Source organism: Coregonus clupeaformis, chromosome 4 (assembly GCF_020615455.1).
Source record: "Coregonus clupeaformis isolate EN_2021a chromosome 4, ASM2061545v1, whole genome shotgun sequence".
Classification (NCBI taxonomy): domain Eukaryota; kingdom Metazoa; phylum Chordata; class Actinopteri; order Salmoniformes; family Salmonidae; genus Coregonus; species Coregonus clupeaformis.
The window spans coordinates 5,540,494-5,561,618 of record NC_059195.1 but is presented as its reverse complement, the minus strand read 5'-3'; the positions used below and the strand labels follow the sequence as shown (position 1 = coordinate 5,561,618).

General features: G+C 44.8%; 1 protein-coding gene across 3 annotated transcripts in view; it reads right to left on the bottom strand.

The window, feature by feature from the left end:
- Positions 1-9,406: 9,406 nt before the first annotated feature.
- The window catches only part of LOC121550592 (E3 ubiquitin-protein ligase HECW2), a 67,507-nt gene continuing 55,788 nt past the window's right edge, over positions 9,407-21,125 (bottom strand). For 2 of the 3 annotated variants that reach the window (XM_041862929.2, XM_041862920.2), the window contains exons 16-30: positions 20,987-21,121; positions 15,276-15,378; positions 14,361-14,457; positions 14,117-14,200; positions 13,905-13,990; positions 13,436-13,556; positions 12,870-12,983; positions 12,565-12,717; positions 12,230-12,328; positions 11,733-11,862; positions 11,373-11,519; positions 10,719-10,833; positions 10,364-10,449; positions 9,925-10,037; positions 9,407-9,729 (exon numbers count right to left, since the gene is read on the bottom strand). In XM_041862929.2, the coding sequence (XP_041718863.2) occupies positions 9,618-9,729; positions 9,925-10,037; positions 10,364-10,449; positions 10,719-10,833; positions 11,373-11,519; positions 11,733-11,862; positions 12,230-12,328; positions 12,565-12,717; positions 12,870-12,983; positions 13,436-13,556; positions 13,905-13,990; positions 14,117-14,200; positions 14,361-14,457; positions 15,276-15,378; positions 20,987-21,121 (1,695 nt within the window). In that variant the 3' untranslated portion in view covers positions 9,407-9,617. The remainder of the gene's footprint in view (positions 9,730-9,924; positions 10,038-10,363; positions 10,450-10,718; positions 10,834-11,372; positions 11,520-11,732; positions 11,863-12,229; positions 12,329-12,564; positions 12,718-12,869; positions 12,984-13,435; positions 13,557-13,904; positions 13,991-14,116; positions 14,201-14,360; positions 14,458-15,275; positions 15,379-20,986; positions 21,122-21,125) is intronic. The other variant, XM_041862936.2, reaches the window with a different exon arrangement.

Below are 21,125 nucleotides of genomic sequence, written 5' to 3'. Positions count from 1 at the left end.
TCACATTCCAAGTGGGTCAGAAGTTTACATACACTCAAGTAGTATTTGGTAGCATTTCCTTTAAATTGTTTAACTTGGGTCAAACGTTTCTGGTAGCCTTCCACAAGCTTCCCACAATAAGTTGGGTGAATTTTGGCCCATTCCTCCTGACAGAGCTGGTGTAACTGAGTCAGATTTGTAGGCCTCCTTGCTTGCACACGCTTTTTCAGTTCTGCCCACACATTTTCTATAGGATTGAGGTCAAGGCTTTGTGATGGCCACTCCAATACCTTGACTTTGTTGTCCTTAAGCCATTTTGCCACAACTTTGGAAGTATGCTTGGGGAAATTGTCCATTTGGAAGACCCATTTGCGACCAAGCTTTAACTTCCTGACTGATGTCTTGAGATGTTGCTGCAATATATCCACACAATTTTCCTTCCTCATGATGCCATCTATTTTGTGAAGTGCACCAGGCCCTCCTGCAGAAAAGCACCCCCACAGCATGATGCTGCCCTCCACCCCTTGCTTCACGTTGGGATGGTGTTCTTCGGCTTGCAAGTAACCCCCTTTTTCCTCCAAACATAACGATGGTCATTATGGCCAAACAGTTATATTTTTGTTTCATCAGACCAGAGGACATTTCTCCAAAAAGTACGATCTTTGTCCCCATGTGCAGTTGCAAACCGTAGTCAGGCTTTTTTTATGGCGGTTTTGGAGCATTGGCCTTGCTGAGCGGCCTTTCAGGTTATGTCGATATAGGACTCGTTTTACTGTGGATATAGATACTTTTGTACCTGTTTCTTCCAGCATCTTCACAAGGTCCTTTGCTGTTGTTCTGGGATTGATTTCCTGAGCGGTATGACGGCTGCGTGGTCCCATGGTGTTTATACTTGCATACTATTGTTTGTACAGATGAACGTGGTACCTTCAGGCATTTGGAAATTGCTCCCAAGGATGAACCAGACTTGTGGAGGTCTACAAAAAAAAAAATCTGAGGTCTTGGCTGATTTCTTTTGATTTTCCCATGATGTCAAGCAAAGAGGCACTGAGTTTGAAGGTAGGCCTTGAAATACATCCACAGGTACATCTCCAATTGACTCAAATTATGTCAATTAGCCTAGCAGAAGCTTCTAAAGCCATGACATCATTTTCTGGAATTTTCCAAGCTGTTTAAAGGCACAGTCAACTTAGTGTAAGTAAACTTCTGACCCACTGGAATTGTGATACAGTGAATTATAAGTTAAATAATCTGTCTGTAAACAATTGTTGTAAAAATGTACTTGTGTCATGCACAAAGTAGATGTCCTAACAGACTTGCCAAAACTATAGTTTGTTAACAATACATTTGTGTAGTGGTTGAAAAACTAGTTTTAATGACTCCAACATAAGTGTATGTAAACTTCCGACTTCAACTGTATCTTGGATAGATATGCCCTTAAATAAAGCCCAGGATGTAGCCATTCCTCTAGTGGAATGAGCCCGTAGACCAGCAGGAGACAGAAGACCCTTACTTACGTAGGCCAAAGCGATAGCCCCCACTATACAGTGGGAGAGGCCCTGTTTAGAGAGCACTTTACCCGTGTAAGGTTTCGCCCAGGAAACAAACAACTGATCACATTTTCTAAACCCTCAGTCCTGTCCATGTAGATGCGCAGAGCGTGTACTGGGCACAGCATATGCAACCGTTGATGTTCCAGAGAGGAAAACAGTGGAGGATAAAAAGCTACCAGCTCAAGGGGAAGACACATCAAAGATGGGTTAATAATCTTAGGGATAAAGGCGGGGTTAGGCCGCAATGATACCCTCTCATTACCTGGTGCAAATTGTGCACATGACGAGTGCACTGAGTGCGTGAATGTCACTTAAATTCTTGATGGAGGCCAGTGCTAGTAATAGTGCTGTCTTAAATAAAAGCATCTTCAGATCCACCTGATTCAGGGGCTCAAAAGGATGTTGGTACAGAGCATCCAAAACAACTGATAAGTCCCATGACAGGGCAAGCTGTTTGGACACCGGACGCAAACGACATGCACCCTTTATAAAACAGGAGACGAGGGGGTATTGCCCCACTGTCGTGCTCCCAAAACCCACATGACAAGCCGAAATAGCTGCCAGATATACCTTAATAGTAGAAAAAGCCTTTCCTTTGTCTAATAATTCCTGTAGAAATGACAGGATTACATGGACAGAGCACTGGAATGGCAGTGTCTGTGACTTAGTGCACCATTCCACAGACACGTGCCATTTGCAATCATAAAGGGACCTGGTGGATGAGGCTCTAGCACTCTGAATAGTCAAATTTACATTTTGGGGAATCCTGGTGGTGTTCGAGTTTAACCGTTCAAAGGCCAGGCCCAGAGTGCCAACCGTTCCGGGTGAGGATGGAAAATCTCCCCGTGCGCCTGGCACAGTAGGCCCTGATGCAGAGGGAGGGGCCACGGTTGACCGCATAGTAGTTGAGTGATCTCCGCTAGCCAGTGTTTCTCTGGCCAATGTGGCACTATTAGTATGAGAGACAGACCCTTCTCCTGCACCCTGGCTAGGGTGGGGGAAATCAGTGCCAGTGGGGGGAATGCATACAGGAGGACGTGTGGCCACTCGTGCGCCAACGCGTACACTCCCATCGGTGCATCTCGATCCCTCAGGGAAAAGAACAGTGGACCCTGTGTATTCTCCATCGATGCATAAAGATCCACTGCTGGAATGCCGAAGTGCATCCAAACCTGATTGGCTACCTCTGGGTGGAGCTTCCACTCCCCATATACAGGTTTCCCCCTGGAGAGTAAATCTGCCCCCAGATTCAGTCCTACCGGTACATGAGTCGCTCTCAGTGACTGGAGATGCACAATGCTCCACATAATCAGTCTGTGTGCCAGTGTGTGTAAGTGAGGGGATCGCAGTCCCCCTTGTCTGTTTATGTAAGCAACAACGGTGGTATTGTCTGTTCTGAATAGAACATGACGACCCTCCAGAAATGGGAGAAACTACTTTAATGCTAGGAACACTGCAAGGAGTTCCAGGCAGTTTATGTGAATAGAACGGAGATGGGGTCCCCGTTCACTGTTCTGCCATCATGGGTCGCAACCCAACCCGAGAGAGATTAGTCCATCGTGACTACTTTTCTGGATAAAACAGTGCCCATCTGGACACCCTGTGACAGAAACGTCAGGTGTCTCCAGGAGTGCTGTGCTACCGTGCAATCTATGAAGATCTGTACACTGTGATGTTTGTGACGTATTGGGCTCAGACCTAGAGACGAGACCCAGCGTTGAAACCCTCTCATATTCAAGCATCCTAATGGGATGACTACTAAAGCTGATGCCATCAAACCTAGCAGCCTCAGGCATGTTTTGAAAGAGACCAGGTTATACGTTCCACTGAAAGGCGAGCTTTGAATGATACCGAATCTAGGGTTAAACCTAGGAAAGACACTGTCTGCGTGGGAATCAGAACGCTCTTCACTGTGTTTATTCTGAAACCTAGAAATGTCAGGTGTTCCAAGAGCAGCTGACTGTGTTCTAAGACATTTTGTCTCGATTGAGCGCACAGCAGCTAATCGTCTACAGTACGTACGTCATTAGCCGAATGCCCCTTTCTCCCTTCTCTGATTTCCTGTGAGGAGGGTATATTGAGATGTGAAAGTAAGCATCCTTCAGGTCGATGGCTACGAACCAATCGCCTGGGCGCACAGAACGTAGCAGAGCAGTGTGTCAACATTCTGAACGTGTACTTTCTCATGTGTCTGTTGAAAGCACGTAGATCTAGGATATGGCGTATACCACCGCCCTTTTTTGGAACCAGGAAATATTTCGAGTAAAATAACAATTCTTATTGCCATTTTCCCCATTAGCGTTGTGATTTCCTCCCGGAGGACACACACTGATTCCCCCTGAGCCTGAGAGTATCTGATTCCATCTAATCGAGGTGGGGTGACAATGAATTGTAGTCTGTGTCCCCTGTCTATCATGCATGTACCCAGTTTGACACTGCACATCCCCGCCAGTTCTCTCTCCGCTCCGAGAGAGGGCTGATGGGCTTCCCCCCACAGATGGTGCAGCAGAACCCTCTGTCCGGGGAAGGGTGTATGACAGTCCGCAACGCACTGCGCATGCTCGGCTGGCCCACACTGGGAGAGCGGTTAAGTGGCGTATCACCACAGAAAAATAAGTAGCTCCCTCTGGCGGCGTTATAGGGAGGCACCCTATTTGTTTTGATTTTGTCAGAAACAACATGTCTGACTGCACCCTTGGCCTGTAGCTTGGTTGCGCTAGTGGTACATTTTTTAATGTGAACTGACATTGGGGAGTGTTTGTGAGAAAAGAGGGGGCCGTTGTAGGAGCATCCACCTGAACATTGTCTCTTCTCCTCTTTGGGCTGTACTCTGTGACCACCGACTTGGGGACGGTATGCCGGAAATAACACTGAGGTGCCTGGGTACTTGCACCCTGGAACAAGCTCAGGATTGGTAAAAGAGATAGATCTGCGCTTGGGGGAGGCCGTACTCGCCTGTCTGGCAATGGGGACACCGCTAGGCCATCCACTTCTTCCTCCTTACCCCCTGGGTGGGGTTAGGGGCTGGCTGGCTCCTTTGTGCCATGGGTGGGAAGGGAGGCTTCTTAGCCCAGGGGCCTTTAAGGTCCAAGGTTCTCTGCTACCCTGGGCTCGCAGCCTGGGGAGCTGGGAGTCTGGGGATCTTAAAGGTTGAGGGGGGCCGACCTGCTGCAGCCTGGGAGAAGGTGCGGTAAGGCACAGGGGAGGCACTGGGCTGTGTCTTAACTGTAGACACCGTGGATAGATTGAGCCATCGCGCCCTCTCCTGGGATATCATGAGCCCCATCACTCATCCTGACGCCTGGACGGCAGCTTTAAGCAGACGCAGGATGAGGTCTGTGGCAATGCAGATCTCGTTCCATAAACCCGGCTCCGGTGTGAACGCTATCTCCTCCTGTATCTCATCTTGGTATGCCGAGAGCATGGAGGCGGTGCTGTGAGCCCTCACCGCTGTGGCGACCGACCTGTAGACCTTCTCTGTCACGGAAGACTGGAAGCGCTCGTACTTGGTTGGTAAGGTGGGGCCAGTTGAGGTCATGGAGGACTTCTGGCTGGGGTGTAGATGGGAAGCCATCAGGGGTTCGATGGGGGGCATGTGGGCAAGCCCAATCTCTTCCATGTCAACACAGTCCAACACCAACCTGCCTTGGACAGGGTTCTTGGAGGAGAAAGGTGTACCCCAGGTACGGGTAACATCCTCCAGGCCTTCTGGGAAGACTGGTAGTAATTGCCTGGCCACCCGTTTGGCTTTGGGTACCCTCGTAGCGGGACATGGTGGTCTCTGCTACTGCGTTGGGCCAGGGAATCACCAGTTTATCCACAGCGCATTTGCACACGTCCTGCAGGTCCACACCGAGAGTTTCCGGTTTTGGATTCCCTGGCAGGAGGCTTGGTGGCCTGGCCTGAGGGGACGAAGGAGCCTTTGTCTCCGTCCGATGATTTCGAAAGGAGGCTGACGTAAAACCCCATGGAGTCGTTGTTGTCTCCAATCAGGAAGCCCGGCAGGGAAGCCGCGAGGTCGTTGCTGGAGTCTTCCAACAGCGGGACAATGCCGTTGAGCTGGTCGCCCCAGCTAGCGCTAGCTGTCGCTCCAGGATTCACTGTGGGGATATCCATTGCCTCTGGTGAGCCATCGGGGACGCCAGCCACCATGTTAGGGTCCTGTTGACTCAGGCGACGGAGGCTCTTCACAGTGAAGAGGGCACAGTGTGGACAGGAGCCGGGGAAGGCTTATGCCCAAGGCAAGCGGAGCACACCGAGTGGGTGTCCTTGGCCGATATCTTGTTTCCACAAGAGAAGATTCGTGCCAGGAGCTTCTCCTCGTTTGGAGTGGGAGATGCTTTTGTTGCCATAGCTGGGATGCTATGTTTTTAGCTGTCAGAAAAAAACTAGCGTGGTAGGCTAGTGAGATAGCTAGTGATTAGTGGGTGATCTCCGACGGTGGCACTCGGATGGCCGGATACCGTTTCCGAAATGACAGATTAGAAAAGGTAGCTTAGTGTAGCTAGTAAAAAACTTTTATTTTCTAAGTAAAACCACAAAAGCTAGCTAGCGTGGTGGCTAGCTTGCTAACGACTAGTCACTGTTTGGATACAGCTAACTTGGTCCTGAACGAGTTAGCCATGTCCCAGCTGTACCCGTTCCTCCCTCAAATAATCTTCCTCTAACTATGGTGAAGGAAAAGGAAAATTGCCACCACCACACAGTCCAGACAATAGGGCCCGGCGATCGAGTTCTAAACTCACGTCTGTGGACAGTTTAGCTAATTCTGGAAAATGCAGTCGTGTTGAGTTAAGCTTTCTGATGAAAAGCGAGAAGAGGTGTTTGAATGACTCAGAGACGCTGCGTAGGACCTTATATAGGGTAGGAGGGACACCTTTCCCCAACGCACACGTCTAGACGTCCAGCCAATCATGGCTGGCGTAGTTTAGTAAAGGCTTCTGAAGAATACGCTGGGGGCGTATCCCATAAGTGAAATACCGAAATGAATACTTGAAAGAGAATAACATTTTTGTGTTATCTGATCACAGAACAATTATCTCCCAAGGACAGGGTCATTCTGACATGTATTGCACAAAAAGCTGAAAACCATCAATACAATCATCGATCAGCAAACAAAAAAAACTTTGACTTTGAATTGTTTAGTTGGGCCCGGGTATTTTTCATATTTTCCTATAGATTTTGTTTGTGGAATGCAGTTAAAATAAGATGTGTGTGTTTGTTTATTTCTGCAGAAATTAATATATAGGATAGAAGGAGAGATATTCTCAATTTTATAGATTAGAAAACCATGCCCAATCTATGCTGTAGTTCTTCATCTGCTGCTCTCTAAGCGTTGGGCCCACTGGCTGAGCCCCTGGTTCATCTCTCAAAAGATATACAGAAAGAAAACACACATTCATGTATCTCTAATTAAAACTAGCAAATTAAAACTTGTCATTTGTCATTGTCTTTTAATACAATAATTGGGGTGAAATGGAGAGATACAGGAGCTTTTGCATAGAGTGGAGTTCTGACACTGAGATGTCCAATCCTATTGGTAATTGATCAGGAATGGGGAGTGGTGGTGGCGCTGAGCTTTGTCCTCATTGGGCGAGGAGCAAACTGACTTTATTCTTTTTTGGACATTCGCAGCAGAAAAATCCTTAGCGTGGAAAATGTATTGATTGGCAGAAATGATTAAAACCCTGTTGTGAAGGGTTACTGCCTATGTCACGAAGCTGCCCCTCTAAACTCAAGGTGATGTGGGTATGTGTGGCCGAGGCTTGGGTCATTCCTAATTCTGTCAACCTGACAGAGTTAGGGAGACATGGTTGACTATCGAAGCCCCAAACCTTTGGTACATTCGGTGCAAAATATATATTTATACACACAACAGGTACAGACATACATGTACACAAAGATAAGAGACATACAGGACCAGCACACCGTGTGGTTCTCTGTGTAGCCATGAACCATGACCATTGACCTCTAACCTATCATCAAGACAGGTGATCTCATGAATGTAACAAAAACAATTCCCTTAAAGCGTGCTGCCATAGTACTTCAGTAACACTCGTCATAACCAGTCATATAAACAAACAACATAATGCTTGTTATAACATTTCACAATTGTGAAGCCATAAACAATGTGTCACAAAACCTAAGTATTTATTTGACCACGGACATATTTATAACGCATTATAGCAGCATACCCTAAAGTTCTTAACCGGCTCCTCCCACCCTTTTCTCAACATCGATAGCGATATCCTCATGCAAAAGCTAATAAGGACAGACTTTTGTTGCACTATTTCGGCATGCAAATATCGAGATATAACACAACACCATCTAGGGGTTCCGGACTCAGTGCAGCTCACAGAGTTGCTGAGATGGACCCTGCATGCAGTTTCAAGCCAGGCTGAGATATGAAGGCTTCCTCCACAGTGCATCACAGTGGGGCTTCCAGCCCGGGTTGTATGTCTAGCTCGCACAGAACTCTGTACAGTAGTTGTAATCGTGCGTACACCCCATAGAAATGGTGTGTCTGTGTACACGTGTGTGTGTGTGTGTGTGTGTGTGTGTGTGTGTGTGTGTGTGTTTGAATGAGTCCTTTGGGTAGGGGTTATGCACTGAGAAGTCCAAAACCAGGATGAACACGTGCTTTCAAGAAATCATAAGCATCTGTGTAGGTGTGTAGTGTCCCGAGCTTAAAGATGCTTCCATAGCTGTGTGTACGTACTGAAGTAAGTACCATATCATGTACTGCCCTCTTGTGTTTGCATCCAGGAACTGTTTTGGAATACACAAGAGTTGTAGCTCTGTTTTTGTTGTGTGTAACACACCTAAAGCCATTTGAATGTTCTTTTGACCGACCAAATAAACATTACAAAGTCTCTCGTTACAACTCAGTTTTTGGTTGTGACCCAAGAGGAAGAAATAGGCGCGACCTACTATCGGGTCCCCAACCAACCCTCCGCAAAACACTGAGTGAAAGTGTCTCTCATAACAAGGAACGTGTCTGGTGCCACTTTCAGTCTCGGCTTCCACATTCCTCTGTCCAATTTTAAGTGCTCCACTTCCTGGTGCGGCGGCTGTGTTTATTTTTCTTTGGCCACAAAGGCTCCTCAGTCCTCCTACTACGGCAAGCCAGAGGTGCTGAAGGTTCATACATTCAGTCTTTTATGTGATACATTCATCGGTTCACTGGATGGGAGGCAATAACATTAGTGAGAGATAGAGCCATTTGTTAGGCAATGTCTCAGTGTGTGTGTGCGTGCGTGCGTGTGGAGCTACGTGTGTATGAGAAAGTGCATCTCATTTATTTTGAAAAAGAGTAACCCTACAATTGTAATTGTTATCGTGAGTTAGTGTGTGCCAGTTTTAGAGCCTTGCTCGTGTAGTCTAGCATAAGAAGTACAATGTGTTTTGGAGTGAGACAATGCCTTTGGTGCCCCTTAGGAGCTGTGACATACAATTTAATCCCCTCAGAAATTAATCATGAGGGTTATCTTGAAAGTGTGTGTGAGTGAATGAGTGTGTGTTTGCGTGCATGTGTGTGTGTTTGAAGCCAAGGAATTAGTCCATTATGTATTATAGTGTCCACTGTCTGCAGTCCCAGAGTAGAAAGACACAGTTCCGAGGTCCAGAGCAGGAGGTCAATCCAGGAGTAAGCATAGGGTATTAGGAAGAGGTGTCTCTGGACTTGAAGTGCAGGCTGAGGCCCAGTAAGAAAAAGAAGGAGATACAGTAACCAAGGCCAATAAACTGATAAGAGATAAAGCACAAGTGTGGTTGTTGTACGCAGGAATCGAATGGAGGGCATCAGTGCAGGTAATGGAACAGCAACGTTATTCCAGGAAGTGTGGGATCATGGAGAAGGGAGGTATAGCCAAGCGGGGAGGGGGGGGGTTTGGATTGTCTTGGTGGTGAAATTGTCCCCAAAAGTTGTTGCTTCTCCAAAATGATAATTTCTGATAGATCTAGTCTATTCAGTTTCCATTGTGTACTGTGAGTACTGTCTCGCCGCAAGCTAAGGTGGCGGGATTTCCTCTTCACCATTGTTCTTTCCCAATTCGACCCCTGGCTGTGGCAGCCATTTTGGAGAGGTTACTCCAGGCCAAAGGTGCTGGTTTCCTCCACGGCCGTCAGCATCTTCTCGTAGAGCATGGAGAACGAAGGGTACGGTGGGAGGTCCAGACGGTTAAAGCATGTGTGAGCCCTGTAGAGAGGCAGACTGATAGTGAGAGGAGTACACTGACAGATGCGCATAATATACACACACTGCATACACACTAATTGATATGTGCACACATCACATATGCACAAACATACAGAAAAATAAGAATAGCTCACACAGACAGGTAGTCAAACATGGACAGACGGACGAACGGACAGACAGAGAGGTGTACTATACCTGGGTAAGGAGGTGATTTTGCCCCACTTCTCCACACAGAACCTGCGTGGTCCATTGCTACCTCTGAGGGAGGCAAAGCCCTCATAGGGAATACTGGAGGTGCCTGTCACAAACTAAGGAGACATACACAATCTTAACAATCCCCGTTTAGGTAACATTTTATTTTACAGCCCCTAATGACCAGATATTCGCTTAGAAACTACATGTTAACAGGGCAATTATGATAGATGTCAATTATGTCATTATTGCCCAGAAATTATTTATCGGTCACTAGGGGATTAATTGTACCAGGATGTTCCAATTGTTACCAAGTAATATCACATTCAATACCAGATAAATACCAGTAGCAACAGGGCTGACAAACAAAGAGTTAGCGAAGTTAAGTTAAGACCTTTCGTCAGTATCAAACTCTATTGGAGTGTCCCCTGAAAAGTAGTACCTGCAGCAGTCTGAGTCTCTGCTCATTGTTGAACCTCTCCACTGCTGCCCAGAACCAGCGGATTACTATGTGGTTGTCATGGTAACCTGGGGAGAAATATGAAAGGTGTACCTATCAGCCGTAGACCAAAATAAGCCTGCTTTTCTTAAAAGCACAATCTGTAACAAAAGTGCTGCCCCTGAGTTGTGCGGAGCCAAGCAGTAACACCTGATTCCACCAATCAAAGTCATGATCTAATCTTTAAAGACCAAGATTAATATAATCAGGGGCATCACTACTTGGCTGAAAAAGCGTGCCCCCACACCATCTGACTCTCCAAGGTTAAGACTGCCCCCCACTGCTCCCCTGTCTCTACCTCCTCTGTACTCTGTGTTGTTCCTCCAGTCTGCCAGGTCGATCTCTGCAGTGCCAGCGATCACCAGCTCCAGCTCCCGGGCATCAAACACAGACACCAGCCGCACGTCCACCACCTGACCAATACATGTCACAATTCTGATACATTTACTATTACAGAGACAATACCACCTGGCCAGTACATATCACAATACTAATTCACTTCTAATACATTAGGAGTAACCACATTAATTGTTAATGGCATGCATGACTTTCTATTTCATCATATCTATTTCAGATAAATTACCACTTGCTGCATCATTATCTATTACACAATACCTGACCAATACATACTGTATCACAACGTAGCTCTGCATCATTATGCAGACACAATGCCACTTGACCAATACATATCACAATGATGGACCATTATCGATGATGTGTGTGATGTCATAGGGTCCTGTGTTTTGTGCAACCATGTCACATGACCTGGATTTTAACCTTTATTTAAAGCTTTTTCATCAAACTGTCCCCTTTTCTTTTTTTGTCAGATGTTCCAGCACCATCCTCAGACAATTACTTTAATTTTTGCTGTAATTCTCATTTCTGGATAAGGCTTAAAATACAGGATAAAATCTTGCTATGTCACATGATTGCGCAAAACACAGGGCCCTACCTCATAGAAGCCTCGCACCAGGCTCTCAGTCTGCTGAGCCACGCCCCTTTCGATGCGCCACTTAACCATGCGCTCTATGTACTCCTTCTTATTCTTCTCTGACACTGGAATACCTGCCCCGCCTGGCTTCAGCTCTCTCTCTGTGATCTATAGGGCCGTAAAGATAGAAACACAATATAGGGTGAATCCTACCTTACCATTGACATCAATTAATGACTAAGTAAAGTCAGGATTTACCCCCAAGTACAACACATTGCAACAAGCAGTTAAATATCAAATGGAGGGTAGTGTATGTAGTCTAAAACGATTGAAGATACATACAATACATTAATTATTCAAAACACAAGCATGCACACACACCTGTCCGAAGACCTCCTCGTTGACGGTGAAGGTGAGGTCCAGCATGTCCTCGATGTCGTTGTCCTTCATCCACTGTAAACTTTGGTGGAACTCCTCGTCCAGGAACTCCAGGTCACTCAGGTCACACGGGCTGTAGGGGTCAAAGGTCAACGAGAGGCGAAAAATTAAACTCATAACTCTAAGCCTTATATTGACATTTTAGTAATTTAGCTTGTTGTTTTCCAGAGTGTATATCAACCACATAATGAAAGCATGGTAACTGAATAACTAAAGTCAAATCAATCTAACCAACTCCTGTCTGTTCAGCTTCTTCCAGTTCAGTAGTTACTACCTAAAAAATTCTGAGGTGTGTATTTTTCATATAATATATTTTACGCTAAAGCATAACTGGCAATTTGCCAGGGTGGTTGCATTGTCAAACCTATAACAATGCGGTGTTCATGGTGATAGGAGCCCTAGCCGTTTGCTAGCTAAGAGGACCTGATTGAGACACTTACATCCGCAGCAGGCCCTTGTAGAACGGGCGGGTAAAGAAGGCATCCAACAGATACTGGTGGATCAGAGCAAGGCCCAGGATACGCCCACTGAAACGAAACCTGGAACACAGAGCAACATTGCTAGGTGTAATACAGTACAGTATGTACAGTATATGATGACAAGTCAGATGTTATTATAGGTCTATCTGCGTCTTTGTTCCTTATTTTATCTACAGTATGTCTGTCCAGCATGTCTGTCTGTCTTCATAAATCCGACCACACGCCCGCCCGCCCGTCCATCCTTCCATCCATCCATCCATCCGCCTAACCATAATGGTAATGTACTCGTCACTCACCACTCGTGATGGTTGTCGACGAAGGCAGACATGGGGCTGATCTGCACAGTGTAGGTGTCATTGGCCGAGTACTCAAACAGGCCGTAGTAAGGGTTAAACAACTCCCTTGACACCAAGAAGAAGAACTCCCTCGAAGGGCCGCTGTAGTCCAGCCTATAACACACACACATTTTGTAAATCATGTATTGAAATTATGGAAAATAAACAATGTAGAGACACAACATAACAGCCGATGCAAATTAGCAAACTTTTAAGGTAATGTGTAGCATATATGAAAGAGCTAAACCCCAAAAGGCAACACTCACCCTTCCTCGCCCACAAAGCTGACATAGAGCTTACTCCTCTGCAGGTCTTTGCGGGAGTAGCACATGATCTGATTGAAGGCATCCTCCAATAGGTGATCTCTACGAACGATTAATCTGGAAGAAGGAAAAACACCCAGATATAGTTATGAATGCATGCAGGCACAACACACACACAAACCCAGTTTAGGATTGAACAAATCAAATCAAATTGTATTGGTCACATACACATATTTAGCAGATGTTATTGCGGGTGTAGCGAAATGCTTTCGTTCCTAGCTCCAACAGTGCAGTAGTCCCTAACAATTCACAACAATACACACAAATCTAAAAGTAAAATAATTAATTAAGAAATATATAAATATTAGGGCGAGCAATGTCGGAGGGGCATTGACTAAAATACTGTAGAATATAATACAGTATATACATATGAAATGAGTAAAGCAGTATGTAAACGTTATTAAAGTGACTAGTGTTTCATTATTAAAGTGACCAGTGATTCCATGTCAGAATACTGCTGATATTTAGCGGTTCTCTCAACCTATTGAATGACGTCATCAAGTACTCACTTGACTTTCCCAGGTCCCTGGCCATAGCCCTTCGTCTCCAGCTTGCGATAGAAGTTTCTCAGTTTGGCCTCAAAGTCACGTTTGTACGGGGCAGGGGCACGTGCATTAGCTCTCTGAGTACCTGAGAGAGGGGCGGAAGAAGGAGGAAGAGCAGGGAGGAGGGAGAGAAGTATGAAAAATAGACAAAAAATACATGATAAGTTCCTCAGAATATCGTAATTGTATCTTATTATTACAACCAACATTAGCATAGAATTGGTTTAGAAAAAACACTAAACTTCACTAATTGAGAGCGCTAAGCAACTTTTACGGCTCAAGGCTTTATCTCATTATCTTGCCCTGCTTTGGATGGATAGTTTCGATTAGAAGCAAGACTAAGGGAAGAAGAAGGGCATGAGGAGAAAATGAGAGGAGAAAATATATGTGTGTGTGTGTGTGCGTGTGCGTGCATGCATGTGTGTGGTCTCACCAGGGGAGCTTTGAGGGGAGGAGCAGTAGCTGGGGTGCAGTAAGGCAGCAGGTGGCACATAGGACATCACCTCCTCTTCAAACAGGCTAAGGGAGAGAGGAGTGCTTAAATGATCTCTCTCACACACACACACTCAATACCTTCTCGCACACACAAACATACACCAATCACAAACAGACATTAACACATAAAGACAAATACAAAGGTCCCACCTGAGCAAAATTACTAGATCAGCATCGCTAGAGAGACGAGCAAGCCCAGAAACGCCCTCGCTGCGAATGAACTGTAACCTTTCCCTGCAGACAAACACACACACACACACACACACACACACACACACACACACGTTAACATTCGTGATACTGCTGTTTGGCATAATCATAATATGTTTAGAGGGTTAGGATTAAGGGTTAAATATCTGATTAAAGGGTTCCCATGGTGATTGGGGTGACCTACTTGAGTGAGTGGTTCCTGACAAGCTCTGGTTGCCTCTCCTGCAGGATCTCAATGATGTTGGGTTGCCGTAGAAACGCCACAATCTTGTCATTGTAGGCTGGGGAGAGACCCGTGTTAGTAATCAACATTACTGTGTTTATTAGTGCATAAGTGAGCACTGTATATAGCGTGCGTGTGTGTGTGTGTGTGTGTGTGTGTGTGTGTGTGTGTGTGTGTGTGTGTAAAAAGGTTTAATAGGGGGTGCTTATATTTTTCCTGTTTCCCTGCATGTACAAGTGGGTAACCTGTATGAGTTTGAGGTGTGAAATTGACATGTTTTTTGCATATCCCAACTCCCCTTGAGACCCCCTCAGAGTGGAGTTGTGGCCAGGGACCCCTGGAGCAATTAGGGTTACAGATGCACTATGCAGAAATCGCTCCACCATTTCAGGGTTGCTAAAATTCTAATAAATAGCCTAATTTCAGTCTTGTGATAAAACAAGCAGTCACTGTGTAGAGAATCATTGTACCATCTAAACCGCTGTGAAATATATTTTCCATAACCAAAATATTGTATATTCAGCTGTTTGAAGCTGGTGTACAAAACCGAAAGTAAAAGACGCAAAAACAAAACTTCAGAACGGGAAGCATAGAAATAGCACACATAGAACAGATCTACCGCTTCTTAGACTTGCTTTCAATGGGAATGAAAGATCTAGAACTCACGTTTCTATGTGAATTTGGTCGGGTTGCCCCAAAAAGCTACATATAGTAGCTTTAAGTGGAGCAATTACGGTTAAGTGCCTTGCTCAAGGGCAGATGGACAGAATTTTCACCTTGTCTGCACAAGGAGTTGAACTAGCAACCTTTCGGTTACTGGCCCAACACTAACTGCTAGGCTAACTGGCGTGCGTACGTGCGTGTGTGTGTACTCACCCACAGGCACCAGGTCCTGGTATTGATTGCGAGTGGACCCACTGAAGGTGCTGGAGGGGCGGGGCATGACAGGTGGGCTGGAGTGTCGTGTGTTATCTACCACCTGCAAGGGGACACTGAGTCAGTACGGATCCCACTGCTGCTATCAATTGACACAATCAGGGAACTCCCAGCCATAAACCCAGCATTGTCATTGTTTCTATTGAAAACTGTACAACCTACACCCATTTTAGGAACCCTTTCAATCTTTTTCTTGCTATAAGCATTATGATTTATATTTGTATTTATTAGGGATCACCATTAGCTGCTGCCAAGGCAGCAGCTACTCTTCCTGGGGTCGAAACATATTAAAGCACTTACATTACATATAAAACAAAATATAAAACAGTACATCATATGACATTATTACACCACTACCCATCTACAATACAAAATGTTGAATACCACCATACAACAATATCACAATGTGTGCGTATGCATGTGTCTATACCCTTGTGTGTGTGTCTCTTCACAGTCCCCGTTGTTCCATAAGGTGGAATAAAGTTCCATGTAGTCATGGCTCTATGTAGTACTGTGCGCCTCCCATAGTTCTGGACTTGGGGACTGTGAAGAGACCTCTGGTGGCATGTCTTGTGGGGTATGCATGGGTTTCCGAGCTGTGTGATAGTAGTTTAAACAGACAGCTTGATACATTCAGCTTGTCAACACCTCTTACAAAAACAAGCAGTGATGAAGTCTCTCTCTCTTCCACTCTGAGCCAGGAGAGACTGACATGCATGTCATTAATGTTAGCTCTCCGTGTACTTTTAAGGGCCAGCTGTGCTGCCCTGTTCTGAGCCAACTGCAATTTTCCCAAGTCCCTCTTTGTGGCACCTGACCACACTACTGAACAGTAGTCTAGGTGCGACAAAACTAGGGCCTGTAGAACCTGCCTTTTTGATAGTGTTTCTAAAAAGGCAGAGCAGCGCTTAAGTATGGACATACTTCTCCCCCATCTTAGCTACTGTTGTATCAATATGCTTTGACCATGACAGTCTACAATCCAGGGTTACTCCATGCAGTTTAGTCTCCTCAACTTGCTCAATTTCCACATTATTCATTACAAGATGTAGTTGAGGTTTAGGGTTTAGTGAATGATTTGACCCAAATACAGTGCTTTTAGAAATATTCAGGACTAACTTATTCCTTGCCACCCATTCCGAAACTAACTGCAAGTCTTTGTTAGCGTGGCAGTTATTTCAGTTGCTGTAGTAGCTGACGTGTATAGTGTTGAGACATCCGCATACATAGACACACCAGCTTTACTCAAAGCCAGTGGCATGTCGTTAGTAAAGATGGAAAAAAGCAAGGGGCCTAGACAGCTGCCCTGGGGAATTCCTGATTCTACCTGGATTATGTTGGAGAGGCTTCCATTAAAGAACACCCTCTGTATTCTGTTAGACAAGTAACTCTTTATCCACATTATAGCAGGGGGTGTAAAGCCATAACACATACGTTTTTCCAGCAGCAGACTATGATTGATAATGTCAATAGCCACACAGAAGTCTGACAAAACAGCCCCCATAATATTTTTATTATCAATTTCTCTCAGCCAATCATCAGTAATTTGTGTAAGTGCTGTGCTTGTTGAATGTCCTTCTCTATAAGCATGCTGAAAGTTTGTTGGCAATTTGTTTACAGTAAAATAGCATTGTATCTGGTCAAACACCATTTTTTCCAATAGTTTACTAAGGGTTGGTATTTAGTATATTGGTCGGCTATTTGAGCCAGTAAAGGGGCATTCTTAGGTAGCGGAATGACTTTTGCTTCCCTCCAAACCTGGGGGCACATACAGTGAGGGAAAAAAGTATTTGATCCCCTGCTGATTTTGTACGTTTGCCCACTGACAAAGAAATGATCAGTCTATAATTTTAATGGTAGGTTTATTTGAACAGTGAGAGACAGAATAACAACAAAAAAATCCAGAAAAACGCATGTCAAAAATTTTATAAATTGATTTGCATTTTAATGAGGGAAATAAGTATTTGACCCCTCTGCAAAACATGACTTAGTACTTGGTGGCAAAACCCTAGTTGGCAATCACAGAGGTCAGACGTTTCTTCTAGTTGGCCACCAGGTTTGCACACATCACAGGAGGGATTTTGTCCCACTCCTCTTTGCAGATCTTCTCCAAGTCATTAAGGTTTCGAGGCTGACGTTTGGCAACTCGAACCTTCAGCTCCCTCCACAGATTTTCTATGGGATTAAGGTCTGGAGACTGGCTAGGCCACTCCAGGACCTTAATGTGCTTCTTCTTGAGCCACTCCTTTGTTGCCTTGGCCGTGTGTTTTGGGTCATTGTCATGCTGGAATACTCATCCAAGACCCATTTTCAATGCCCTGGCTGAGGGAAGGAGGTTCACACCCAAGATTTGACGGTACATGGCCCTGTCCATCGTCCCTTTGATGCGGTGAAGTTGTCCTGTCCCCTTAGCAGAAAAACACCCCCAAAGCATAATGTTTCCACCTCCATGTTTGACGGTGGGGATGGTGTTCTTGGGGTCATAGGCAGCATTACTCCTCCTCCAAACACGGTGAGATTTTGGTCGCATCTGACCACAACACTTTCACCCAGCTCTCCTCTGAATCATTCAGATGTTCATTGGCAAACTTCAGACGGGCCTGTATATGTGCTTTCTTGAGCAGGGGGACCTTGCGGGCGCTGCAGGATTTCAGTCCTTCACAGTGTAGTGTGTTACCAATTGTTTTCTTGGTGACTATGGTCCCAGCTGCCTTGAGATCATTGACAAGATCCTCCTATGTAGTTCTGGGCTGATTCCTCACTGTTCTCATGATCATTACAACTCCACGAGGTGAGATATTGCATGGAGCCCCATGCCGAGGGAGATAGACAGTTATTTTGTGTTCCTTCCATTTGCAAATAATCGCACCAACTGTTGTCACCTTCTCGCCAAGCTGCTTGGCGATGGTCTTGTAGCCCATTCCAGCCTTGTGTAGGTCTACAATCTTGTCCCTGACATCCTTGGAGAGCTCTTTGGTCTTGGCCATGGTGGAGAGTTTGGAATCTGATTGATTGATTGCTTCTGTGGACAGGTGTCTTTTATACAGGTAACAAACTGAGATTAGGAGCACTCCCTTTAAGAGTGTGCTCATAATCTCAGCTCGTTACCTGTATAAAAGACACCTGGGAGCCAGAAATCTTTCTGATTGAGAGGGGGTCAAATACTTATTTCCCTCATTAAAATGCAAATCAATTTATAACATTTTTGACATGCGTTATTCTGGATTATTTTGTTGTTATTCTGTCTCTCACTGTTCAAATAAACCTACCATTAAAATTATAGAGTAATCATTTCTTTGTCAGTGGGCAAACTTACAAAATCAGCAGGGGATCAAATACTTTTTTCCCTCACTGTACATTCTAGTAGGCTTAAATTGAAAATATGGCAAACAGGAGTGGCAATATCGTCCGTTATTATCCTCAGCAATTTTACATCTAAGTTGTCAGACCCCGGTGGCTTGTCATTGTTAATTGACAACAATCAATTTTTCATCTCTTCCACACTCACTTTATGGAATTCAAAATTACAATGCATGTCTTTCATAATTTGGTCAGATATACTTGGATGTGTAGTGTCAGCAATTGTTGCTGGCATGTCATGCCTAAGTTTGCTAATCTTGCCAAATAAAAAAATATTAAAGTAGTTCGCAATTTCAGTTGGTTTTGTGATGAATGAGCCATCTGATTCAATGAATGATGGAGCTGAGTTTGCCTTTTTCCCCAAAATTTCATTTAAGGTGCTCCAAAGCTTTTTACTATCATTCTTTATGTCATTTATCCTTGTTTCATAGTGTTGTTCTTCTTTTTATTCAGTTTAGTCACATGATTTCTCAATTTGCAATGCGTTTGCCAATTGGTTGTGCAGCCAGACTTATTTGCCATTCCTTTTGCCTCATCCCTCTTAACCATACAACTTTTCAATTCCTCATCAATCCACAGGGCTGTAACAGTTTTTACAGTCATTTTCTTAATGGGTGCATGCTTATTAGTAACTGGAATAAGCAATTTTATAAATGTGTAAAGTGTCTGTTTGCGCCTCATTACACACCACGGACCAACATATATTCTTTACATCAACAACATAGGAATCACTATAAAACTTATTTTATGACCTCTTATACACAATATTAGGCCCAGCCTTTGTAACTTTGGTTTTCCTAGATATGGCTACTATATTGTGATCACTACATCGAATGGATTTGGATACTGCTTTCAAACAAATCTCTGCAGCATTAGTAAAGATATGATCAATACATGTTAATGATTTCATTCCTGTACTGTTTGTAACCACCCTGGTAGGTTGACTGATAACCTGAACCAGGTTGCAGGCACTGGTTACAGTTTGAAGCTCTCTTGAGTGGGCAGCCTGATGAAAGCCAGTCAATATTTAAATCACACAGAAAGTATACCTCTCTATTGATATCACATACATTATTTTTACATTTACATTTAAGTCATTTAGCAGACGCTCTTATCCAGAGCGACTTACAAATTATCAAGCATTTCACACGTTATCCAGATACTGACTGTTAGCACTTGGTGGTCTATAGCAGCTTCCCACCAGAATTGGCTTTAGGTGAGGCAGATTAACCTGTAGCCATATAACTTCAACAGTATTTAACATGAGATCCTCTCTAATCTTCACAGGAATGTGGTTCTGAATATAAACAGCAACACCTCCACCATTGGTATTTCTATATTTTCTGTAAATGTTATAACCTTGTATTGCTACCACTGTATCATCAAAGGTATTATCTAAGTGAGTTTCAGAGATAGTCAGAATATGAATGTCATCTGTTACTAGCAAATTATTGTTTTCATTAACCTTGTTTCTTAAGCTACATATGTTAACGTGGGCTATTTTGAGCACTTTTCTTATGGGATGCTTATTTGTTTTTATAGCTTTATTGGGAAGCTTAGCAGCAGTAGATGTGCTCATGTTCTTTATTTTAGTGCTGGGTGAGCTGCACACAGTGGACTGCCTCCTTGGGCACACCGGCTCAGTGCTAACAGTATAAATCTGGTTCCTAGGCACATGATCACTGCACACAACAGCTGCAGGGTCAGCAGAGGCACCCAGGGCAGCTAGAGGGACACAAACCAGGTTACCCACATTGTGTCTACCGAGGCCGCTGGTGTAATGTACATTTGCTAAAGCATTTTGACAACTCTGCGTCACAATGGTAGGGATTAGCTGAGCTGGGCTTGGGTCATTGCTAAGTCATTGATATTGGTCTTGTTTAGCTAAATCTAAAGTCTTAGTGATGATCACAGGTCAGAATTCCAGTGTGTCAGTGGTGCAGTGGGTGTAATAGACTAGATTTAGAGCTGATCTCAAGCCTGCATTAGTGGTGCAGTAGTACAGCAGTTTGCTGCGTTCACATAGGCAACTTATTACGGCAATATGAAACCAGATGTAGTATTTTCATAGAGACAATGATGGCAAATTCTGATGAGGCCGACGGACATCATCCACTGCAGCGGTATTTTCTATTTTGGATGTTAGTTGGCATGTTCTTCAAACCAGCTATATGAATTCAACCGAGCCAGGCAAACCGCCAAGCCACATGTAGGGTAGTCCACTAGTTAGCATGCCGTCATGCAGTCCGGTCTGTCAAGTGGCCTGTGTGAATGCAGCAGTAGTCTCTCACCTCGCCTGCGCTGTGGCTGCGTTGGCGGCTGAGGTGCTGGCGGTGGGCCAGCAGGCCAGTGGAGCGTGCACTCTGGAGGGGGAGCCGCGGGTCGATGAAGGTTGTGGAGCGACAGTTGTGATCCACAAAGAAGGGCTGT